Here is a 16,959-nt window from a genome sequence, read left to right on the forward strand (position 1 = left end):
CACAGAGGATCTGCTCCAAAGGGTGAGGTGCATCTGCTGCTAGCTGTGGAATAGAAAATTTCAACACTGTCAAACCACAGTGTAGTTATACTCCACTGAAAGGCTTGTAAACAAGTGCTTCATTGTTTCACTGTTGCACATTTATATCATTAGATTTTTCAGTAATTTTATCCACTACTTGAAAAAAAGAAAAAAAAATATACATATATATATATATAATTGGAAAGCAGTCAGTCTGTGCATTTTAGAGGATGGAAGAGAATATTTGTGGTATTATTGCATACAAAGTGAGATGACTGTAATAAGAACTTTTCATAAATTGGCTATTATTTCAATCCAACTTGTGTTGGGGGAATAGAATTTAGACCAGCTGAAAAGTAGAAGTACACTGCATCATATTTGGACTTGGGTGCAGTCTTTAAGTTATCTTTCCCCATATTTTTTTACTGCAGACGCAAGGCACACCAGAGGGATGTTAGAAAGCATCCACCCATTCTATGGTTTATATTTGAAAACTTAATTTAAATGTAACTGCTGGTAAAGAGCAGCTCGTGTGCTGCTTTGTGCGCACATTAAATAGTGTCTGCCAATTAGTCTCCTGTTGTGATTTGTTACGGTCTGATGGACAGATCTAATCGAACTGAGACACGGCTAATGAGGTAAAGTCATCATTAATTAATTAAAACGAATTTAAATTGTAAATAAATAATTGTTTAAATGTTTGAAATGAAATTAATTTAATACATCATTTATATATTTTGTTAATTAATTGTTTAACGTTTTATTTAATTATTGACACATTTAATTTGATGTATCGAAGTCACTCGAGATCGTGTTGATGGTTGGTGACGCCAGAGGGAGGTGGGGATATCGCGGGACGGAGGACGAGAATCTCGCGGTGGCTTCGTTAGGCAGTCAGAGCTGCAGAGGGAGAAGGTCGGCTCAGGCAGGCTTTCACGTCAGTCAAGCATGTCGCTTTCGAGTTTGCAGGGACTCTTACAACCCAAACACGGGACGCTGCCACATTACCAATGATTTTACGGAGGAGCAGATAGAAAAGGGTTTGTTAAGAATTCAAAATAGAGAGGCGGAAAATGTCTCGGTGGATTTGGTTCCCGCTGCTGCTGCTACTGCTTCTTCAGTTGGTGTATGAAGTTGAAGCGCAGGTAGAAAGTGAGTAGCCTTACCAGAGGATTTTTTTTCTTTCTAATCTGATGCAAAGTGACTTTCGGTTTTAGAAACCTTTAAATGTAAATGGTATATAATCAAAAAGCTATCATATTCAAACTAGTAGTGTTGTGTTTGGGCTGCAGGACACTAGAGTTGCCCTCTTGTATGGCATTAGCTAGCTAATTAACGCGTTATTCTATGTAACGGACTAAAACTGTCTATTTATCCCACACAATTTAATTCGGTTATGTTTAAAGTTTGAAATAAGGGGATGCTCGTACACAGGATGTTAGTCGTGCCTAACCCTATTGTGAGTTAAGCTCTGCGTTTAAAGCTGTCCTTAACGAGTATGCCGAGATTTACAGGTCCAGGTAGCTTACTTACATATTTTATCTGCAAACAGGAAATGTAAACAGTAATCTGTCTCAGATGTGGTGGAAGAGGCAGCTAGGTCTTACCATAAGAAGAACCTTAGACGAGCCACAAGAAGGAAATCAGAATTTAAATTGCTTCTGCATAAATTGCAGAAGTAAGACTGTCATCCAGGGGGTGCTACTTTGAAAGTAGTGCATCTAAATCAATTTATCCAAATGTAATATATATATATATATATATATATATATATATATATATATATATATATATATATATATATATATATATATATATATATATATAATATGATTACATATAAAGGGCTCAATAATTGTCAGTTAAGCAGTTCGGCTGATGCAAAAAGCAAAGATGGCAGTCAACACGATGCAAAGTGATTGAACTTGTGTTACACCAGACTCTGCCCTGAGGCTGAAGTTCTTTCTGCATGTCAGGAGTGCGTAGGCACCTTTGCAGTGTGTGTAGCCTGCTTTGAAATTAACCAGTCATGTTGTCCCTACCTCAAAGCGCTAAATTAAAATCACTGACCAGGTCAGCAGGATCTGTCAGGAATGATAAATCTAAAAGCACTGATAATCCTGAGCTGTGTGTGTTTTGAAAACTTCAAAACATTCTTTGATTTTCACACAGCAACTTAATGAATCTTGCAAAAAGTTACCTCACACATTGTGAGCCTCTCGTCCTCATAACACACAGTCTTCGATGTTTGAAGTCTTCCCACACAGTTCCTGCTGAGGAACTATGCAGTAATAGTTAAGGAAGTGTGGAAGATTGCTGTGTGTGAGTGCAACAAAACCAGAAGTGTGGCCTAACTGAAAACAAGTGCAGTTACCAACACAGTGTTTTGGTTTGGTTTGTTTAATTATTACCAAGATTCACTTTTATTTATATGGCGCCAAATCACAACAACAGTTGCCACAAGGCGCTTTATATTGTGAGGTAAAGACCCTACAATAATATAAAAATGGCATAATCATGTTCACATTTCACTGTCTGTTCTGTGTATCTGCATCACCTTTCAAAGAGGGGAAAAAAACAGTTGTTTTCCAGTGTAATCTGTTCTTTTTAAAGGGCCGTATGATGCCACATTTGTAGCTGTCAGTCTTGGTGCCTGAATTATGCTTCATTGTCTTAATATTTCAAATACAACTGTTAAGTGTAATCAACACTGGCCTATGATAAAAAAAAAAAAAACCCTCATTCTGATTGCCTTCAGTTATGGTTAGAATTAGAGGTCTTCACCGGAGCTTAGACCGCAGTGGGTTATATATAATCAGGCGAATGAGTCAGAAATGGCCAGTAAGGAAACTTCAGCCTGTAGTTTGATGTTAAGTGAGGACACTGATAAGATATAGGCTGCCTGATTGGTTCCAGTTATTGTGGAACTTTGTTTTATGGAATAACGCAGATCTGTTAGAAAGAACATAAACAAAACGAAAACCAGTAGTCATGTAAGCAGATGATCAGAAGAAGAAGACATGTTTTATGAGTCTAGTCTATCAAGCGGTTTATAAATACATTTTTTGTTTTGTTTTCTGAACTGAATCTCTGTATGCAGATCTTTACAAAACAGGAAACATAATAAATGAGCAGCTGACATTTTACAGTTCGGGTCCAGCCATCACTCTGACAAAGCCTCCACTTTCTGAGATGTTGAAGGATGTTTATGGTGCCATTTAATCAACGTATCAAATTTAGATGGTACACTCGATTATTTCCGTATAGTAGCCTCGGCACAGAGAGCACGCTGCCTTCGTTCAGGCTTTTGTGTGATTAATCGGTTTTAGGATCTGGTTTAAGGTGGCGTGTTTGGCTTATCACCTACTGTCAAAACTGCTGCTGTGTCAGATGATTAGCATTTTACTGTATGTTGACTAGTACCAGCTACAACCTGCCAGCCAGTCTTCTTTTCCACAGTAACTTAGACCGACTAAAGCAGGAGAACAAATACTGTGTACAAGTACTGTGATGAATTTATCATAAACTTTCTTGGACTAGGCTTATAAAAATCAGCGCTCACATGACTTTAAATTTAATTTTCGTCAAATTTTATCTGAACCTCTTTAAGTACTGTTAAAGATCCCTCTGTGGTAATCACATCCCTTTCAACTTGTGCCTCTCCACCACTGTGTCAGAAGACTTTATTTTAATTTTTGGAGTGAGTGAGATAAATTTGGCGAGCAGGCCGGGTGGTGAGTGATGTGACTAAAAGAGAACCAAAAATCCTGACTTACAGAATACATAAATCACACTTTCCCCTTTCTTGCTCAGACCGGGTGATTTTCCTGCCGGGGAGGTTCCAGAACGTGAGCATCTCGCAGAATGAGACGGTGCAGGCGGTGGTGTCCACGATCCCATCAGAGGTCGCTTTCATCACTCTGCAGTTCCACACGCAGCATCGAAACGCAACAATCTCCTACACAAGGGTGAGGAAATGCTGAGATGTTAACCTCTGGTGTGAAGAGGTGGAAAGAGCAGTGAAAGTGTGCCCTCAAGTAGAACTGCTGTTGAAATATTACTTAATTAAATGAAAAAGAACTGGTGTTATCAGTAATAGACTGTATATAAAGGTTGGCTGTACCCACAGGGACATCACCTTTTAAAGGCTTAACTTTTTTGTTTTGTTTTGTTCCTCCATTAAAAACGCACCAACGCCACCAATATCACTTTGTCAGTAGGCAAGTAGACAAATTTGAAATTCGAATATTGCAATAACCGTACAGTGATGAACCTGCTTGTTCAACAGAAAGCCAGCAGCACACTGATGATGCCACGTAGGTCACATGGTTATGTTTTTCTGAACACTTTGAAGTTTAAACTTTAGCTTCATGGCGGGTACCATTATTTCCCTGCACGGCTGCTATTCGAGCAGAGATAAGCTGTCAAGATCAAAACTGTTTTTTTGTAAATGGCTGTAAAAATATTAATTTGATTCAATTTAATATGATTTGCTTTGTCACTATCGTTTTAAAGCTTTTGAGGCTGCCATTTCTTACTCAGCCACATTCTTCAGTAAAACTGTGTAGATATATTGTGTTAATACTTCACATTTGGCATATATTTAGGACACAACATTGAAACTAACAAATACAACAAATTGTAATAGTGGTTATTTGTTTATTTTAGTGTGTAAATATTAGTTCATTTAGATGGATGTGAGTGGCAAACAAGAAGTTTACAGTGATTTTAGTAACCAGCTGGCTGAGCTGTCATTGGTCTGTCCTCAGGCCTTTGTGAATCCAGAAACGTGTCATGACAATTAGTGAAGGCAGCTAAAGTACAGTTTCCATGTTTGTTTAACTGTTTCTTTAAGCCAGCGGTCCCCAACCTGCGGGCCACGGACCAAATGACTCACAGCCCGGGGGTTGGGGACCCCCGGGCTGTGAGTCATTTGGTGCTGGGCCATGAGAGTTCAGGCTCAGGTGTGAAATTTATGGTTTTCAGGGTTTTTATCGTCAACTCGGTCTCCCTGGGTCTTTTCCCGTGTTGTAGTTGTGCGTCTGATTTTGAAAGAAATATTTACGCGTTACCATAACGACCAGAGAGCATTAAGGGGCAGAGAGGAGGATGTTACACTCAATTTTGTTGGCGCATTTCAGGAGGACGCTGCTAATAAAGTTACACAATCACACAGTGAATTCGCATTTATTATTATATATAATACCACAGTTTTTGTCTTGGTCTTATCATTTTATTTTGTTGTATTTATCCGCGACACCTTAAAGGCTGGTCCGTGAAAATATTGTTTTCTCATTGATCATCATTTTGAAACTCAGCCTGGCATGACAGTGCGTTCAAGGCCCTACAGGCTTCCTGAGCATAAACGACAAATTGTTCAGAGGGAATTGGCTGAAATGCTGAAAATGGAAGTGATAGAAGAGTCGCACAGCGTCTGGGTTAGCCCCATAGTTCTTGTGGTGAAGAAGGATGGGTCTATACGGTTCTGTGTCGACTATCGCAAGGTGACTGAAGTGTAGGGCTGGGTATCGTCACTGATTTCTAGAATCGATTCGATTCAATTCGATTCAATTCGATTTGAATCTGGGAAATTTTGCCTCAGACAGTCAGAAATATTATAATTCAGATCAGTACATTTACATATTTTTGTATCTATAAAAAGGAAGCTGACACACGCAAGACTTTATCAAAGGTGTGAGCATCACAGCAGATGCCTTTGTGTCAAAGTAGCTGAAGATAAAACACAGAAAAACATGAAGGTGGTTTTCCTGGCCTGGATTTTATAAAAATATTCTGCAGTACATCAAAAACAAAAGAAAACCATTAATAAACATATGAACATTACCTCTGAAGTTACAGCGGTTTTATTAGAGACACGCTAAGCGTTTTGCATTTTGCATAATTTTAAAAAGTTTAAATTTGTTCAGAAGCCTATTGAACGGCAGAAATTAGGTTTTCTTTTCGGAAGTAAGTAAAAGGAAAAAAAACATCGGCCGACAGCCTGTAAATAATAGTAGTCTTGTGCGTAACAAGCAAGCACAGATTTCGGGGATAGACAGGAAACTGTTCTTGAAGTACACTGAGAGAGAGAGAGAGAGAGAGAGAGAGAGAGAGAGCTGTGCATGAAGTGTGATTTTTATTGTGGTGGAAGCAAAACAGCAAAAGTCAGAGGGAATTCATGACGATGTGTATGTGAAGCGTAGTTTGGATCTTCTTTTGCTGCTGGTTCAGTCAATATTGTTTGGAGAGAGATAAAACTAACAGCTTTAGAATCGGCGCAAAAAGGGCGTAAACACAAAGCGTGGACCTGCCGAAACATCAGAATCAGCGAGCTGTCGGCTTTCAGCCCCGACCGTGTCCGTGCCGTCGGTGAGAAAGGCCACATCTCACTGATTCTGATCCGCGGCTCCGCGCTGTGTGTTTACGTCTTTGTGCAGAAGCCGTGTATCTGCTCTCATTTACTGTTTTAGCTGTTTGGTGGTTGTCAAAATTTTGTGACGTTTCACCTGAGATTCTGGAATTTTGGGCAAAATACATTTATATAAAAAAATCGATTCAGGATTTTAATGAATCGATATCACGTTATCCAAGCCAGAATCGATTTTAATCAATGAATCGATTATTAAAACCCACCCCTACTGAAGTGTCACCCTTTGATGCTTATCCCATGCCCGGGTCGACGGGCTCCTGGACTGGTTGGGCACGGCCCGTTTTTTCACGACACTGGATTTAACCAAGGGCTGCTGGCAGATTCCCTTGTCTGCCGAGTCCAAGGAAAAAACTGCCTTCTCCACTCCGTATGGTTTGTACCAATTCGTCACGCTTCCGTTCGGCTTGTTCGGAGCCCCGGCCACCTTTCCACCTGAACTGTCACAATAAGCAAACCCAGAAATAAACGTGATAGCTCTTTCTCGATCTGTGTGTGTGTGAAGTGCATTTTACAAAGAGTTAAAGAGGGGATGTTTTCTGTTACATCAGCAAATCAGATGTGTAATCTAAATTGGGTGATCCTTCAGAAGTGTGGTCACATGACACAGCTAAAATATAAACGGAAATAAACTCAGAGGCTTATTTCATAGTGCATCACGGGCAGTTAGTTCTACATCTGGCTAATGAATGAGGCTTTGTGAGTGAGGTCGTCTGACCCTCTGAGAGAACCCGCAGTCAGCTGATCTACAGTCCTCTGGTCATGAGTGGCAGACGGGGCGTTCCTCAGGGGGAAAAACTTCTGGCGTCAGTCCCAGAAGTCTGAGGAGACAGCGCCGTTTGGGTCCATGCAGCACACAGGAGCATGGAAAGTAGTTTAGCTTAACTTTCCTTATTTACGTTTCTGGTGGTGGCAACAGTGGAAAGGGCCAGAAAAACAAATCCATGTGATTGAAGACTCGCCTTATCATTAAGACATGTCTCAAGTTTAAAGATCACCAGCAATCACCAAAAACAAGCACAGAGAAATTTAGAAAGAACAAAACAGGAAGTGTGCTTTTACACAGCATCAGATAAAGCTTAATGAAAAGTGAATATGCAGATTGTGCACATCAGTTTCCTTTATATTCTTATCTCTTTTGTCAGTTTCCTTTTTTTTCTTCCTTTTTATAACTCTGGCTTGTTTGACATGATAACCACAAGATCCTGATTTATATTTGTCGTTGTTTATCAGCTGTCAGTGTTTTTGGTGACTGACTATTTCAATTAGAAGCATAAAAACAGATAAACTAATCATTTTTAAAGGAAATGCTTTCATAAACCAAACCTACACTTAATTATATCACTGTTTTACCCACTTCCTGTTGGTGACTTAAGTGTTGAAACTTTAACTCACTTGTGATAGTTGGGTTTGAAGCGACCCCACCTCTGCGGCTGATGACACAACTGAAGTTGAGCCTGTGCTGTCTTGAGAATCTCTACATACTCCAGCAGCGTCTGTGTCCACAAGAGATGGTGATACAATGCAGTTATTATACAGCAGTGGGACTGAGAGCCATGTCATGGGGGCGCAGATCTTCTATGCCGCCAGGCCTGTCACACAATAGTAATTCAGATCATTGCCTGAGTATGAGCTTTTTCCATTTGTTGTCTGTCACAAGCAAAAATCTTTCCACGTGAAACACAGTACAGATAATGTAAAGTCTCTCGGTTTTCATTAGACTCTGCTGGCTCAGTGCTGAAGCACGTATAATGTCGCGCTCTAACCCGTGCGATAATGTATTTTTTGCTTTGATACAACATATTCTCTAACGCTAAACCAGCTTGTTCATGTGAACGCAGCGCTCACCAGGTCAGGATGTGGTATACCATGTAGCACACGCCTGTGTTTGATTCGTCCTGCTCTCAAAGGCAGTGAAATTCAAATTAATGACGTTTTAACAACAAAAAAACATTTACAGTAAGAAGTCAATTTAATGCAAAGTTAAAGGAGAGAAAGGGAGTTTTCTTCATGTCAGCAATCTCTTCAATCACAAGCAGCTTTCATTTCCAAATGAAGTAGCTGTTGTATTGTTCACAAACGTAGCTCTATCCTAAAACTACAGGACATCTGCAAGCTGCTTTGCAGACCACGCCCACCCCGACACATGTTTTAATGCTGATTCAATCAGTCTCATATCTGCTTTCTTTGATGCCTGCTCTGTTTTCTACAGGAGGTCTTACTGCTCTGACAGAAGAGTGTGAAAGTCACAGAACAGAGCCATTGTACCAACTAGAAATCAGAGCAGAAGGAAGTTGTTTTTTTTTTTACTGTAGCGGTGCTTCCTAGGCCTAAAGATCTGACTCTTAAAATAAAATGTTTGTCATTCTTCTTAGGAGCTCTATTATTGGAATGTATGTCCTTTTTTTTTTCATAGCACAAGTTGAGTAATGTTTTCTTTCCTCTTGTTTTGGAGACAGACACCAGCATTTAAGGTGTTTAACTTTGTTAGGACCTGAGTCTGCAGTGAATCATAATCGCTGGCAAGTTCACACTAATCCACCAAACAAAGAACCAAGTGTGTTGAGACGTTCAGAGGAGAAAGTGTTTATGTAGGTTAAACTGGCAGGGGATCGTCACCACCTTAGTTTGAGATCAGACTGTACATCATTTTGGTCAAGACAGAACTATCTCACCCACGTTTGCATGGAAATGTTTCATGGTCCTCAGAGATGAGGGCCTGATGGCTTTGGTAATCCACAGTCTCTCATCTATAACCACCATGAAGTTGAATGCTTGGTGAATTTTTCCTCAAGCACCATCATGAGGTCAGACCATGAATGGGAGCACTTCTATGTTTTCTAAACAGCACAGCATGTGCCTCTGCATATTATCTGCTTACTAATTGATATCTCTGTTCGGATCAGATGCCGGGCCTGGGCCTCTCCCTGACTGCGGTGGACTCGGGGCTCGTGTCGGCTCTCCGGCGGGACCAAACGTCCCTCACCTTGTTCCTGTCCTCTCCTGATGGCAACACTGTGGCAGGGACCGGGGTCATCCTCTCCTACTCCAGCACCGGTAACACTTGAACTGTCCTCCAGTACAAAATACACCAGTGTGCTTCTCTTCTGACTTGTTTCACTGTCTTTGAATGTTGCCTGAGAAGCACAGAACAGGAAAGTAAAAGGAGAAGAAAGCAAAAACTTTGGACATTAACTAAAACAAACCATGTCAGCACAGTGTGATTGTCACTGGAGGAAACCTGAGCTGACCACGAGCTTGTATTCGCACTGATTTGGTTTACCTCCACTGGGTGTTGAAACCTATTTTAATAAGTCATGTTGACATAGCAGAATGACTCTCAGCCTTCCTCCTATTGGCCCACCACGTCCAGTCCAGCGTCTAACAGTGAATGTGTTCTGTGTCAGATCCAGTTCCAGGAGCGTGCAATATGGAGTTTGACCTGGAAATTGACCCAAACATCTACATCCACTACAATCTCTATGAGACCACGATCCGTTTTGCACCTGCCAACCTGGGATATGAGAGGTAGCACATGACACCGACTCTTACTGTTTTCTTCACTTCCTGTTCAGCCTGTTGAGCCACAGGCATCAGCGGCTCTGTACAGAGATCACATTTGCCGCGCGCTATCGTCAAACCACCTCCGTTTGTTTTCTTTGAAATGATCTCGTGCTCTCTCTCTCTCTCACACACACACACACACACACACACACACAGCCTCACCTTCTCACGCTTTGCTTTGTATATCAGTGCCACAGAGTTGTCCTGAAATGGTTTTGCTCACTTACACACAGTCATTTCCTGTTTGGTCTGTGGAGACTCTATTCAAATTTTAATGTGAAAGGTTTCGGGGGAAAACATGCATCTTATTTGCTTGTAGATAATATGTTTGTTAGACAGTGTCACACTTTTTTTGTTTTTGTTTTGTTGGTTTTTTTATATTTCAAGCATCACGCATGTAACATGGTAAATGGTTTTGATATAGTTGCTAGAGTGGTTTAACTTTAAACACTAAAGGTTGGTTTAGTGATGCGTTAGAAACTCTTCTTGTCTGACATGTCTAACTGGAGTTATGTGTTATTATATCATGTGATCAGTCGGCCTGGTGACCACTCCCTCTAAGCTAAGATTCAGGTCTTAGCTGTGCTACAGGTTTTGAAAAAATGTAATACTCTGAAAAAATGAAAACAAAATTGTGGTGATCCAAAGATAAATGTATGTTGCTCTTGTCCGTCAGAGATGGAGCTCCTCCAGCCTGCAGCCAATCCACAGGAGCCGACACGCGCTGGCGGCTGCAGTACGACATCTACCAGTACTTCCTGCCTGAGAATGACCTGTCAGAGCGCAGCCTGTTCACCGGCTTTCAGGCCGTGGCCGACAAGCAGGGCATGATGGAGAACGGCAAACGGGTATGCAACGTGAACGCAGCGGATGCCGAAGATTAGCAGTCGAATGTGCCGGAGCTGCGTGTTTACAAGTCTCCTGCCTTTTCCTCTCTGTGTCTCCCCGCAGGTCATGACGCTGGAATCGACAGATGTGAGCTCGATGGTTTTCAACTCCATCCCCGGTCAGGGCATAATCTACTCTGTGATCGTTAGAGACCCGCTGTTGAACACCTCGGCCTCTTACGTGCCCGCCCACACCTACGCCTGCAGCTTCAATTCCACTCTAGACAGCTGCCAAACTCTAGGTGAGCTTCTGAGCTCTGTCGAAAACTCGATGCTATTGAAGCACGGATTTCTGACTGTATAAATGACTGATTTATTTTAACTGCGGTTTGTAAATGATTTTTCAGGGAAGATATCTACAAAAATCTTCTTCACCATCACTGGCTTGGCAGGGCTGTTTGTCTGCTTCTTTGGGCATCGGTTCTTTAAATGTGGTGAGTAGTTAGTTCTTGTTTTGTGTGGCTTTGGTGCTACAGTATCCCAGTGCATGATGGTCAGTCTGTGTAGTATTAATACTACTACAGTCAGGACATTTGTGAGTATATAGCTCTGAATGCAGGATACTAATCCAGCGTGAGTCAGATTTTTTTGTTGATTTGTGTCAGTAACTTTATTGGTATCGATCGGTCCACATCGTCATCTTTGTAGCTGATGAAACTTCAGGTTTCAGCCACTCTTTAGTCTTAAGCCTTTAAAGCTTCCTCTCTAGACTCTGAAGCTCTCTGCCAGTTGTTTATTTTATAAACAAGAGCCTCCCATCACGGGTCGTTACATGGTCAGCAGAGAGAATTATGGGGTCAGAAGCTGTTTTAAAAAAAAAAAAAGATAACTTCATCATAGAAACTAAACAAAGAAAAAGCCTCAATTGCACACAGAGCTGCTGCAACATCTTCTCAGCCCTTCACTCTTCAGTCGGTGGGTTTTAGCAGTGGCGTGCCTCTCATGTGGTCTCCCTGGCCTGTCACGAACAAATGCATTTGTTCCAAACTGAACCCATCACTGTGATCGGCCCCTGCTGCCAGTGCTTCTAATTAATCTGATAATGACAGACACAGTATGTCTCCTCGGTCTGAGGAGAATTTGTTATTCCGGAGCACGAGGCTTCATGACGTCCCAGGAGCTGGAATTTCAGTAGCTTTAACAATGTTTGTGTGAAATGTGAAGAGAATGAATTGCTGTTATCTTATGTGTGGTTCTTCTTCTCTCTCCTCCCTCTGACTTTTGTTTCTTGGGCCCTGTTTCCACCTCTCCTGAACCCCACAGAGCTGTTTTGCATGGGATTCAGCTTTGCAGCCTTTTTGTTCTTCATCCTCATCACGAGGACCACAGAGCTGGACTATGACAGTAAGTCGGGGGGGGATTCTAGGCTTTCAGTACTTTCACATGATGTGCAGCATTTCATGCTTTTCACTGCTGTCTGTGTCTTTCTCTGTGCAGTCCGTCTGACCCTGTCGGCTGTGCTCGGCGTGGTGGGCGGGATCATCCTGGTCATGATATGGTGGCGTTTCGGTTCAGTCGTGGCCGTGGTCGTGATTGTGGTCGGCCTGATGCTCGGCTTCCTCCTCGCCTCCGTTGTCCTCTTCACTCCATTAGGTACGGAATAAATCTGGCTTTTGTTGTGTGTCGTTGACTCTTCAGTACCGTGAGAAAAAGCTACAGCTTATTGTTAAACGCTTCATGTTCCATAAGTTTCTGTGTGTCGTGGTCTTTCTGCAGGAGACATCGATGTGTTCAGGAAATCCGACGCTGTTTTCTGGGTGACGTTCTGCTGCGTCACGCTCATCGTTCCACTCTTTTTCGTGCGTTGGCCCAGAGAGGTAACTGATTTAACGCTTCAGAAGCTGGAGGTGTTTAAAGGTTTTTAGCGTCACCTGGTGGTCATGTCAAGAATGACATTTAGGTCAACAGCAGGTACCAGAGACTGTAAGGGTCTAATGGTGCTTAATCCATCATTATTTCATTCATCATTCATGTCCTGTTTCAATCAACTTCGCACTTTGCTGCATTGCTGCATTGCTGCCTGGCTAGAATAATAATTTCAGTTTTATATAACTGCTTCACTGAGTGAATGGGTTAAATGCAGAGAGCAATTTCCCCACGGGGCTCAATAAAGTACAATAATAATAATAATTTAAGTTACACAGCCCAAAATGATCGAACAAGTGTGCTCACAAGATAAATTCACTGTTTTTGGAGAAATGGCACGGTCCAAAGCACAATTACAACACACAGAGTGCAGCATTGATTTTGCAAGCCTTCATAGCTCAAACAGTAAAAATCATGTGTGTGTTTCAGGGAAACATCACCACATGTGGGATCGTTGGCGCTTACGCTGTGGTTCTGGCTGTCAACGCCTACATTTACACAAGCCTCTCTTACATCACCCTGAATATCCTCAAGCGCTTGCTCAACAACACCTTCAGTGCAGTGTTCACTGACGTGCCGTTTCAAACCATCGGTGAGTACACGAGTGAATGTCAAGAGCTCAGCAAAGCTGGCAAAGTTGAGTTACTGGACTTCAACTAAAACTCTCTGGTTTCCTTTTGACCAGATTACGTCATGATCACAGTGTGGGTGGTGCTCAGCGTGTGCGGCATCGTACTGCAACTCTACCGCGAGCGCTCCCGGCCGTTCTTCCCGCCCAGCCCGTACCTCATGTGGCAGCAAGAACGCGAGCGGCGTAAAACTAACGTCCTGGACCCGAGCCACCACTTCCCCTCTCTGCCCAGCCGCCTCCTGGCACGAGTGCGGCAGCTCACCATGCGCACTGAGCCGGTGGGAGAGCACACACCACTGCTACTGTAAACCCAGGACACATTCAATGGGTGAGGTTACGTTTGACCTTGGGAGCCTCAGGCTGCCAAGTTACAAGGACACCAGAGCCTGATTGGACAGGTGCTGAGGCTCCAGCTCAGATCAGCTGATCGAACTTGGGCCTTAGTAAAAAGTGACATTACAGACCTCAAGCGGAAGGAGCGACTTCCTCTGAAAACTAACGCCACTTTTATCAAACACTTTAAGACATTTTAACAATCACAGAGGAGGGACTGAAAGAGTTGCCTTAATTATCTTTTTAATGTCTGAGATGCTTGTTTTGATGCTTCATGTTGCTTCTGCTCAGTTTACCGTCAGCACTGAAGTCCCAAACCACTAACAGTTCACAAAGCAAGGCGTCTCATCTCAAGTTACTCAGATTATTTCCATCAGCACAGTTTTTTTTGTTTGTTTGTTTGTTTGTTTGTTTTTAAATGACAAAACAGAAGATATGTGTTTCCTCAGTACATGGTGTAGACCTGCTGACCACTACTGTCATGGAAAACTTTAATATGGAAGTCTCATGAGCCACTTTAAGCTCTAACTGGACTCCTGCAGGTCACAAAAGACATTTTAATACATTTTAAACAAAAAGAATAATAAATCAAGATTTAATATTTATCCAAATGTGTGCCATATATGAATGTTTTAACCTGTTTGCTTATCTTGATTGGACTGAAGTCATGCAGTCCTGTCACTCTTTTTGTACTTTGCACACTGGATTTTACACTTTTTTTAAAATTCCTCTCGCTTTAATGGTGCTGGCTGATTTCCTGTGAATCTGTTGTGCCACAACTTTTCTCAGGGCTTCACACTCAGCTTGAAGACTACTGATGAGACAGCTGATGAACTCTTTCGCCTATAAGTCAACAGGAGTTTGTTAGGATTTCAGAACTGTTCACATGACTTTTATAAATGGCATCCAGATCTGTTTTAAAAGATAAGGTCAGTTGTAAATTGTAATTTAATGTGTTTTGATATTTAATAAATGCCTAGAGGTAAGAACGCATCTCTTGTCTGATTGTTCCCCAGACAAAGGTGTTCTGATGATTTCTTTCTTCCATCATGTTTCTGACTTTCATCTTCATGAAGATCAATATAAGCTCTATAGAGTAGTAATGGGATGTATCTAAAAGTAAAGACAATTCCTCTCCATTGTTGTTGCATTTTAGCTCATTGTTTTAATGAGATATATATTATAGTTAAATATATTATTAGATATATTTTGTCACAGCTGAAGTTAATTTCATAGTTCATTCATTTCATAGTGTCCCAATACTGGATTGATGAAACTAGTACATTTTCTCAAGAACATTTTTAGGCTTCATGCAAGGATTGTTAGAGGAATGTAGATTCATCCATCTGGGGGGTTTTCTGGTGTCGTCCTCACCTAAGAAGGCAGGTAAGGTTTAATATATGTGAGACCTATGCATACAGGTGCTGGTCATAAAATTAGAATATCATTGAAAAGTTGATTTACTTCACAAATTCCATTCAAAAAGTGAAAGTTGTATAATGAATACATTCAGTCCACACAGACTGATATATTTCGAGTATTTATGTATTTCAATTTTGATTATTATAACTGACAAGTAATGAAATGAATGGGTTTTTTCACAATCCTCTCCAGGGAGTGGTTATCCCTATTGCTTGTATGCTTTTTTCTACCACATCTTTTCCTTCCCTTCGCCTCTCTAGTAATGTGCTTTGACACAGAGCTCTGTGAACAGCCAATGACCTTTTGTGTCTTGCCCTCTTGCAAGGTGTCAATGGTCGTCTTTTGGACAACTGCCAGGTCAAGCGTCTTCCCCGTGATTGTGTACTCTACAGAACTACACTGAGAGACAATTTAAAGGCCTTTGCAAGTGTTTTGAGTTAATTATCTGATTCAATATTGAACCTTTTCTCAAAATTCTAATTTTCTGAGATACTGAATTTTTCATTAGTTGTCAGTTATAATCATCAAAATTAAAAGAAATAAACACTTGAAATATGTCAGTCTGTGTGTAATGAATGTACACATTATACGACTTTCACTTTTTGAATGGAACTGGTGAAATAAATCAACTTTTTGATGATATTCTTTTGATGATAATTTTATGCCTAGCATCTGTATATATGTAGCCTCCGCTTCTTCGTCTCTCAGAGGTGGTTCAAGGTTCAAGGTTCTTTATTTGTCACATGCATAGTTATACAAGTATAACACACAGTGAAATGTAGCCTGACACGCTCCTCGACATGTGCAAAAATTGGGGGGTGTAGAGGAAGAACATTATATATATATATATAGTATATACACTGGGTGAATGTGCAGATGAGCTCTGTCCATGGTGCTGATATAAATTACAGGTGTAGCTCATACGGGTCTTTAGGGCATATTGGTGCTCGAGACAAATGTATTGCTGTGTGAAGTTTTTGTGGCTACACTTCATTATATACTTCAATTCAGTTTTATTCATATGGTGTCAAATCACCACAGCAACTTTAGAGTGCTTTACGTTGTAAAGTTAGGTCAGGAGATGCACACGCCTACAGTACAGCCAGGGCTAATCTAAAGAAGGGCATCAAAAAAGCCAAACACCATTACAAAAAGAAGGTAGAAGAACACTTCTCCAACTCCAACCCCCGACGCATGTGGCAAGGACTCCAGACCATCACAGACTACAGGACCACCAAACCCTCCCCCGCATCCTCTGATGTCTCCTTCCTCAACGAGCTCAACAACTTTTATGCTCGTTTTGAGCGAGGGAACCCCACAACCACAACCAAAGCAGACATGACGCCAGACCACCAACCTATGACTCTCTCCCCCACCGATGTAGGAGCGGTGCTGAGCAGGATCAATGTCCACAAGGCTGCAGGCCCTGATGGCATCCCCGGGCGTGTTCTCAGAGCGTGTTCTGGGGAGCTTGCAGGAGTGCTCACAGACATATTCAATCTGTCCTTGGCCCACGCTGTGGTACCGGCCTGCTTCAAATCCACCTCCATCGTCCCGATACCCAAAAACTCCAACCCATCTTGCCTCAATGATTACCGCCCAGTAGCACTCACCCCCATCATCACTAAGTGCTTAGAGCGACTGGTCCTAGCACACTTCAAATCCTGTCTCCCCCCCACCCTGGACCCCCACCAATTCGCATACCGCCGGAACAGGAGCACAGAGGATGCACTCTCCATCACACTGCACTCTGTCCTCTCACACCTGGACAACAACAACACCTACGCCAGAATGCTGTTTATAGACTT

General features: G+C 41.8%; 1 protein-coding gene across 1 annotated transcript; it reads left to right on the forward strand.

Moving 5' to 3' along the window:
* Positions 1 to 896: 896 nt before the first annotated feature.
* tm7sf3 (transmembrane 7 superfamily member 3) lies at positions 897 to 14,718 on the forward strand. The gene is made up of 12 exons (XM_086268220.1): positions 897 to 1,173; positions 3,835 to 3,989; positions 9,355 to 9,505; positions 9,856 to 9,976; positions 10,689 to 10,860; positions 10,964 to 11,141; positions 11,247 to 11,333; positions 12,163 to 12,243; positions 12,337 to 12,492; positions 12,616 to 12,716; positions 13,195 to 13,357; positions 13,451 to 14,718. The coding sequence occupies exons 1-12, from the start codon at positions 1,095 to 1,097 to the stop codon at positions 13,702 to 13,704; spliced, it is 1,698 nt and encodes a 565-aa protein (XP_086124346.1). The 5' UTR covers positions 897 to 1,094; the 3' UTR covers positions 13,705 to 14,718.
* The last annotated feature ends 2,241 nt before the right edge of the window (positions 14,719 to 16,959 follow it).

This window comes from Aulonocara sp. 'chitande type north' Nkhata Bay, linkage group LG17 (genome assembly GCF_057382095.1).
Source record: "Aulonocara sp. 'chitande type north' Nkhata Bay isolate Kocher_YH1m ecotype deep benthic linkage group LG17, A_spYH_male_GT1.1, whole genome shotgun sequence".
Lineage (NCBI taxonomy): Eukaryota > Metazoa > Chordata > Actinopteri > Cichliformes > Cichlidae > Aulonocara > Aulonocara sp. 'chitande type north' Nkhata Bay.